General features: G+C 35.2%; 2 protein-coding genes and 1 non-coding gene across 3 annotated transcripts; all 3 read left to right on the forward strand.

Annotated features, from left to right (window-relative positions):
* Positions 1 to 1130: 1130 nt before the first annotated feature.
* Positions 1131 to 4053, forward strand: LOC113497479. Its single transcript, XM_026877043.1, has 3 exons — positions 1131 to 1872; positions 2355 to 2519; positions 3458 to 4053. The coding sequence occupies exons 1-3, from the start codon at positions 1806 to 1808 to the stop codon at positions 3685 to 3687; spliced, it is 462 nt and encodes a 153-aa protein (XP_026732844.1). The 5' UTR covers positions 1131 to 1805; the 3' UTR covers positions 3688 to 4053.
* Positions 4054 to 4621: 568 nt separating this feature from the next.
* Positions 4622 to 6601, forward strand: LOC113497689. Its single transcript, XM_026877369.1, has 3 exons — positions 4622 to 4763; positions 5760 to 5927; positions 6358 to 6601. Exons 1-3 carry the CDS (start codon positions 4712 to 4714, stop codon positions 6570 to 6572), a joined length of 435 nt encoding a protein of 144 aa, XP_026733170.1. The 5' UTR covers positions 4622 to 4711; the 3' UTR covers positions 6573 to 6601.
* Positions 6602 to 7411: 810 nt separating this feature from the next.
* On the forward strand, positions 7412 to 7495 carry Trnal-uaa. The gene has a single exon. It is a non-coding gene; the product is annotated as a tRNA-Leu (tRNA).
* Positions 7496 to 8999: the final 1504 nt, after the last annotated feature.

Here is an 8999-nt window from a genome sequence, read left to right on the forward strand (position 1 = left end):
TTTTGCGATAAGTTAGGTGGGACTTCGCTAGGTCAGATAATAGATCCATATTGTACGGAAATACCTATTCAGTCAGTAGACGCACCACAACAGACATGTTAGGTTAGGTTGTCTTAGGGTACATGATCATATCAATACATAGGTACATCGGTATGTTTAACTTGTGTTCTCTTGAACTACAAGTTACTCAAGTCCCACTTAGAAAGTGATGCGGTCAATCAATTATGCGTAACCTTACTTCTAAGGTTTCTTTTCATTTGAGCGAAAATCTATTTGTATCGAAGCAGCATAATTTGTATAGTGAACATCTTTGCCGGTAGTATTGATCCTAACCCTAAGGTCTTATCTTATCTTTGGGTTGCTTGGTCAAAAGACATAAAGTCCTCGCATGGAAGAATAAATAATAATTTAAACACTTATAAACTGTCCATATGTTGGCAATTATCATATTCTGACAATTAATTATCCGGGAATAGTTTGCGTATGCATTTCTATTCGCACTTTTGAGTAGTGAGCTAGTTTAAACTATTTAGTTTAAACTGGGGAAGTGGGTTATTGAGGTGCACTCAATAACTATTTCCCTCGCGTGATTTATACGTGCAGGGAGTTACGTGCACTTACATACAATATTTCTGAAAACATTTGTCCCTAGTGTCTTTACATTTGTTGTTTTGTTTGACCTCTTAGTGTAAATTATTACAATTCCAAACAACTTACACACCTGTCATAAAATTGCACACTTGAAGACATGATGATGTTGATGGCGCTATCTCGACGGCCTGCAATTGGGGAGTCCTATGTCCATGACGAAGACATGTTGGTTGGCTTCCAGGAAATGGATAATGTTGAATTCTCTCGATTGTTACAATTTACTGTAAGAAACGCAATCAAATATATTATTTAATTACTCAACTTTCTTCTATAGCGCTTTACACACAAAATGTGACACACAAAATTGCTTTAAAAACTATTGTATTAAGTTACATCCTACTCGTAATAATAATGCGATAGCCCATACCTAGAAACGTTGGCAGGTAAATAAACCCAAGCCTTACAAGATGTAAGTAGTTACAGACAGATTGTGAATGAAACACTCAGCTAATGTGTACTTATCATGAATAAGACATTACTCACGCCGTCGGGTACAAGTCATTTGATACTTCCTCTTTTCGTAAATGTCTTTCTTCTTGTTTCAAATTTGTTTGTGACCTTTATTGTCTTAATTATCTTCAGAGGTTGGCAAAGATTGGCAAAGCTGCATTCTTATTTTTTTTTCATAATAATTGCATGCAAGGCATTGTTACGTTAACTAAATAAATGTTCACATTCACGTTTCGGTAAGAATAAAAAATGTGTTTTTCTACGTGATTCCTTTTCTAATCAGACAGTAGTAACCAGTTTAGTATTACCAAGGAAAAATCGTTTATGAAATCAGTTAATTCTTGAATTAACCACTACTATACTCCGTTATCTTTATTGGTGTTTCCTTGCAACCCTGAGCACCTTCCCAGTGAGTATTAGATCCGAACTTATCCAGTTGTACCCTTTGTATGTCAAATCATACACAATCGCTGACCGACTTATAAACTCAAGTTAAATGAACGGGGAGACAGTTTGTAAGAGATCCCAGCAGACGCTGAACGAGTATTAAGATTTTGAGAAAATTAATTTAACTTAAATTATATTAAACGTAGATAAAGTGCATTAATATCAACACTCAGAGCGCCGTAGCATTTTGTATCGACGCAAATTGTGATCAGTTAACTATTGCTCTAGTTATTTTGGCAGGCGTTAACATTTTAATTATGGCTGTATCACGGATGTGTAATATTGTTCTAAGTGTGATATTGCCTATGATGTTTTCTAACACATGTGAGTACATTTTTGATTATACTGTTAGGTATTTTGTTTGGTTGAAGTGACGCTTAAAGGTCAATAACCTACGGCCATGACTCTACATTGCTTAAGCACTTTTATATGGCTGCCTTAAAAAGATTAATCGTTACAGTAGAAATTAATACAATCATCTATTTTATGTACAATTCAGGAAAACGTAATACTCTAAATTTTGTTTATAGTGTGTACATTGTGTAATTATCTTTAAAATTACGAGCGAAGGTTTTTGTAAATCAGGAGCGAATTTGAATGCTCATTTTTTTGCTACCCATGAGAGTAATCGATAATTACATTGGTTGTAGATATTTTAAATCACATAATTTTGGGGTTGTGTTTCTACAACGAATGACGATAATTTTAGATGGCATTTACCTAAGGGTAAAGCGAGAGTCGCGTGTCCTTTAAAAAAGTGCCCATGTAATCACATTGCCTCTAACAACAAATAATGATTTTTCCAGGCAACGCTATTAAATGTTTTGACTGCAATAGCGCGAACAACTCGGCCTGCCTCGCGATGCACATCCCTAAGATGCACGCCATTATCCCGGTGGTGGACTGTTCGGAGAAGTTGTCCAACACCATTCCTAACCAAGAGTTCTTCTGCAGAAAGATCACACAGACGAGTGAGTAGTTAATATTTGAATAGTTTATTATTCAATAGGAACTTCTTTACGTCTTATTATAGTTAGTATGTAGTATACATTCCGCAATTAGGAATGAAGAGGTCAACATGTCACGGACACAATTGAAGATCCTGTCGGGTACCTACAGCTAATTATGACAGGAGATGACGTCTAAGTCTAAGTCTTAAAATAATGAGTAATTTTTTATGGTTTTGTGCCCAAAGGGTAAAAACGAAACCATCTACTTTATATAAGTCTGTCTGTCACTTTATGTGTCAAGAACCGTGATATAATAAATAAAAGCCTATTCGTCCGAATTCGTAGACAGTAGAGTTCTAAATTTTTCCAAGTATGCCTCTTTAGCTCAATATTAAAAACACCTGAAAAACCGACGTCTGCTTAACCTGAGAATCCAACCCAAACCATCTGACATACAGATGCTCCTCCTCCGATTCGTAAATCTGTTCCCCACATCTAGTACCCACCTTACGTTCTTTGTGTAAACATTTATAATACTACTACAACCTGCCTATACTAGTTTACAGTAGTACTATCTACTACATGTTGGCTCTATAGTAACGATAATTTAAAACGGATGTAAGGTCCCACTATGCAGCCGGAGACAAAGCCTAGCTTTGTGAACAGAAGCGCCTATAGTGATGTGATGACTAAATAATGACAGTGTGATTATCAGTGCGTGGAGATGTCCCTATTCCGATACCGAATACTTTTAACAAGGTTTTTTTGAATGATATACCTTTTTTCTTGGTTTTACAAACATTTAATGCAAACAATCGCATGCATCAAGACTATTTAAGACATCCAGTCTTTACATAGGTATGAGCAAGCAATAAAAATTCCACCCAAAATGTCCGTTGATAAGATTTGAGTAGGCGAAAATATGATGATGTTATTTCAATTCTTTTTTCTTCTTTCAGTCTTACACACAGACCAAACGCCTGAGGTGCGTGTGACGCGCGGCTGCGGTTGGGTAAAACACAAACGAGAATGTTACAAAGCCGACAACATGGACCATCTCGAAACTGTCTGCCAATGCTTCGGAGACATGTGCAACGCGGCAACAACCTTCGAAAACGTCAAAATGACAGTTCTAACAACCGTTGCCGCGCTTTTTGCCGCGTTCAAAACATGGCGGGGACGCGCGTAATGTCAAATTACTCAAAATGGCGAATGTTATTTTAAGAAAATTATAACTTATTTAGATCCTTTAGTCATGTTTGTGAATTAATATTTTGTCTGGACTTCTATATTCTGATTGATATAGACTGTATGTGTAAATGTAACAGCCATTAAACAATTACGTATTTATGGATCTGTGATCAATCATGTTTAATAATTTCCTTGGTTGGAAAGCCAAAGGTTATCTTTCTCAATTACCTCAGATACTTACGATATATTTTGTAAATATAATTATGTACTAAATTATAAATGTATACGAGGAAATATGTTTGTTTGCTTTTGCGGTGTGAATAAATCTAAAAGAACTGAAATCCTTTTCTTTGAAGAACCATAATGTAAGCGAAGTTCATTATATATAAAAAAAACTAATCTAGATCTTAAACTACTATTAATATGCTATCAATTAAGAAATTAAATAAAATATTTCTCTTATCTCGTCCGCCTTGACCTATCTTATTCCAAAAATATTTGTTTGTATTATACTTTTGACGAAAGATAGAGAAAAAAAATTGTAATATAGCGGTGGCAGAATGAATTGAACGCATTCTGAAATCCTGCAAAGGTTGGAGGTGAGCGGGCGACATACATTATTTGGAGAAAGGGATGCCTTTGACCAGAAGGAAAACCATAATAAAAAAAAAGAACGTATACAGTTGTCTAACGAAATTAGGCTCTAGACAGACGGACCGAAAACCAAACGTGCAGTCCGATTGCAATTTTATTCTGCATGCAAAATGAACTTGAACTGCAATCTGCACTTGAAATGCTACTTAAATGTAAATGAACTGTTACTTTTTAAGAATAAATTTCAATTTTGAGTTTATAAATTCAATAAATATTTTGAGAAGAACCGCATCATTCTCCGATATCGCGGAATAGGTATGCGTTACAACTTAACGACTCCCCTTTAACAGTAAACAGTCGGAGTGTATCAGCCAAGGACTGAACTCGCACATTGATAAATAATTATAATTAATTTACAAGTTGCTAATATGTTCGCGTATTTAAACGCACTCATCGTGCTTTGTTTTTGCTTCAAAAATGGTATGTTTCTTTTATTTATGGGCAGTAATTGGAATTACAAATATGGTCTTTTTGGTTCTTGAACCTTTTTTACAAAAGATTTTCCTAAATATACAGCTCTTGGGGCATTTTCTGTCACTGAAAATTTAGAGGTTTGATTAAAAGGGTTTATTATCGAAAGTTTATTATAAAATTACTACTTATAAAAAAAACCTGGAACTTAAATAGTTTTCTCGAATTTCTATTGATCGCGCGACTAATATCAGAGTAAGCCCCTCTTAAGAAACATTTAATACTTACTAAACTCAGAAGTGAACCGGAGTTTTAACTTACAAGAAACTACTTAGAAAAATGATAACTCAAAACCCAAATAAACGTTCATTCTTCCAAGTCTAGAAGATCTCTTGTACTTAATAATAATATATCAATTCATAGTATGTAAGTAGTGGATGAGAAATAAATATCAGATGTATGTCATTTCGTGAACTTGGCCTACTTTTATAAGATTAATACCGGATCTGTTATCAATAAAACTGTAACTAATGATGATAATGTAGGCTAAGAAAATAGTGGCGCCCACTTAGAGGAGTGAACTTTTTGTATAGCGTTGTTTAACATCTGAAACTTAGCACTAACCATAATTCGCCGCGCGTTCAAGTTTTCTAAGAACCCACAATGTAGGTAAACGTAATTGAGTATCTTGCTGATATTAAAAAACTAAACTTTAGAATTACTGGAGTAATAACATTTATAACGCCGTTTTTTACTGACATACTGGAAATAAAAACTTGATTTTTCATAAATAGGATGGGAGCCCATGGGCCAAAGCGCCCTAATCTATCATCTTTCCCTTAATGCCGGCTCTGGAGATCCAAAAGTCATATTTTAGTTATAATAGTTTTTGTGCTAACCATTTCAGTCACAACCAACCGTCCAACACAAAATATCCTCGATTTTCTCCGTATCATTCTTCTCGACAAACTTCTTTCATTCATTAATTTGTCCCACTCTACCTAGTTGCGTCAATCCGGTGCTACGAGTGCAACAGCATGAACAACAGCATGTGCCTGGACCCCACCGTCTACGACCGAGAGACCCTCGTCAACTTCCTGCCGGTCGCCGAGTGCGGCCACGGGGTCTACTCCGCAAGTAACGACTTCTTCTGCAGGAAGATCGTGCAGACCAGTACGTATAAGACTTTGTAAAGTCTAGCATTACCTACCAAAAGCTACATTGATTACCAGCCGGGCGCATATCATCTTTAAACAACTCGTATTTTGATTTGACTTGAAGCAACTGCTTGCCTGCAATGACGTCCACAAGTTCCAAAACATATTTGTCTTGGTAACACAGTATTCCTGCGGCAGTAAGTTTTTCATAATTATATGAAAAAAATGATAGGGTCCTATCCATATCCAATCCATAACCAACACATATTCTTTTGACGTGTCAACGATGGCGCCGACTGTACGCACCCAAAAATGTGGCGTTACCTGGCTCTGACGCGTTCCATTTAAGGCGGAGTCAATTGTTTTTCTTAAGACGTTGTTACTATAACGATCGTCAGTAAACAGACTTTACAGGCTTTATTTTTATTTAAGATCTTGTCTTCCAGTACTCCACAAGGGCTACGCTCCCGAGGTCCGTGTGACGCGCTCGTGCGGCTGGGTGCGCCACCACCGGGAGTGCTACAAGGCTGACAACGAGGATCACCTGGAGACAGTCTGCCAGTGCTTCTCCGACGAGTGCAACGCCAGTACAGCACTCACTGCCAGCCTTCTGATGCCCACGCTGGCAACACTATCACTTCTTTACTCGAAATTATTGTGATTCAAAATATACAGTATTATTTTTGGTTAGAATTTTGTTTTATTCAATGATTATTCGATACTATGATGTTTTAGGGAATGAGCAATGTTATTTATAGTTATTGTCCTAGTCCGCAATAAAAATATAAAGGTAAACATATACTAGTATATCTGTATAAGTAGGTAGGTACCTACCATTCGACGGCATGAAAAGCCGATGACAGATTATAAACAATCGACATTACCAGCAATGACAAAAAAACGGATGCTGTAAAAGACCAGTTTCCTGTTGCAATTTAGAAGTCGTTTATATTGTACTTAATTTATATTAGTCCTTGATATTAGTATAGAGTCATGTCAATCACGATTTGTCCTTGACAATTCGATGCTTGGGCTATTTATTTTTTATTCTTTATTTTATTGTATTATGTTAATGTATTGTAATATTAAGAATTCACAGTAAAACATAATTAATTTCACACGGCTACTTCTAAGTCGAAACAGCGCCACCTGTTGAATAATTTATTAACTAGATCAAACTACCGAACTTAATGGCTACTTCCTTAACGTGTGTACAGAGGGCGCTGATTTTACTTTTCAAGGCTTTTCAATAGCGAAATTCGTACACAATAATTATTTAGGACTATAATTATTGTTCAATTTTCTTTACGTATATAAAATAATGGTGGTTCTGTGAAAAGGAGCTATTTTTAAATATTTTTAATATGTCAAATATAAATTGGTGGTTCTCATCTTTTAATGTATTTTACAAATAAATACAAAAATTAGTATTACTATTTTCTGAATAGGCAATTTTCAATTTTTTTTAATCAGATTCAAAAATTTGCGCTTATACATCATGTCAGGTTGGCCGAGTGGTCTAAGGCGCCAGATTTAAGCTCTGGTTCCCGAGAGGGAGCGTGGGTTCGAACCCCACACCTGACAATATCGATTTTTGGACCAATGCCACTTTTGTAATTTTTTATATGTAGATATATTTTTACAATAAAAATAGATTTTATACAGGTTAATTTGATGTAAAAGCAATTTAAACGAAAACAAAATTTATGAGCGTCTCATTATTGGCGTATTCTTGCTATTTTAAATATGTATTTGGCTAAGCATAATTCGTATTTGTATTATCATAAATCGTATTGCTTCGTACGACTCTACACGAAGTGAACTGAAATTCAAATGCATTAGCTATCAGCTGTCTGCCAGATCGCACTTCATCTTCCTCTAGTTAAATTTCAGATCCCTGATCCTCTATAGTTGAGGAAAAATCAATACTCATTTAAGCAAATAAATTATTACTTATCCTGCCCAACAATCGCAAAAGGAATCAAAACCTTAAACATATCTATTGGCTCAGAATGCCGATTGATTTGTCCTACATCAAATTCGTACCCAGACTATACAAGCTGCTCACAATTTCATTTATGTGTATAACAAATATAGACAATTATTATTATATTGTTAGTTACGAATAGAAATTAAAAAAAAATCTTGAAAGTATCTAACTAAAATACCCTTTACGTTTATGATTAATTGACCTCGCATGACCTTTGCTACATTCAATCACTCCCGTTCTGCCATAAGGGTCCCTTGACCTCAAAACACAGCCATTTAGTTCCGCAATATAAATAGCCCATTAATCTAATAAGTTGGATCGCAACTGCGCAGTTCTTACTACTTGCAATGTTATGTAAACAAACGCTTTGGAAAATTACTCGAATACCCTAGAACTATCTCCCTATCAAAACAATATCAATGAAAAAACAACCTAGATATAATTACGCAAAGTTTGTTTTTCGTTGCGGCTTTAATCGGATTATTTAACACTCACATATGAATTTGATTCAATATTTACTCACACATGGATACTCATGTGTGTGTGTCGTGTTTGTGTGCATGTGTCTCATTGATGGAGTCTGGTGAACTGATAAAAATAAAGACTTAAGATTTTATATTTGGAAGGTAGCATAAATATATTAAGGTATAAAGGTTTTCTGGAAAGATCACTGAGATTTGTATCAGAAACATAATTATTTAAAGTCTTCACAATCCATTAAAGTCATGTTTTGTTTCTATTTTATTTCTTATTTTTCTAACTCTGTAAGCACATTGATGGGCTATGAAGGGCCCTTGGGCACTTCCAATGCGACCTTTATACTACTTCAAGATCCAACAAACTGCATACAATCATATTTTTCATTAAATATTGTTATCAGTAAACCCGTCCTAAATGGTTGATTGATAACCTGCTGAAAAATTGTAAAGGTCGTAAGATTGATCCCTGGGGAAAACCTTCAGTCTAGCTACACGTACAAGTAATGATCACAACTAAAATTTAAATTTCCGTATCTACTGATAATATTTTTTTCTAAAAACTATATTATTCGACAATGTAGGTACCGGCCCTTCATATTTGAAATTATGGTTGCATCCT

This window comes from Trichoplusia ni, chromosome 9 (assembly GCF_003590095.1).
Source record: "Trichoplusia ni isolate ovarian cell line Hi5 chromosome 9, tn1, whole genome shotgun sequence".
In the NCBI taxonomy this organism is placed as follows: domain Eukaryota; kingdom Metazoa; phylum Arthropoda; class Insecta; order Lepidoptera; family Noctuidae; genus Trichoplusia; species Trichoplusia ni.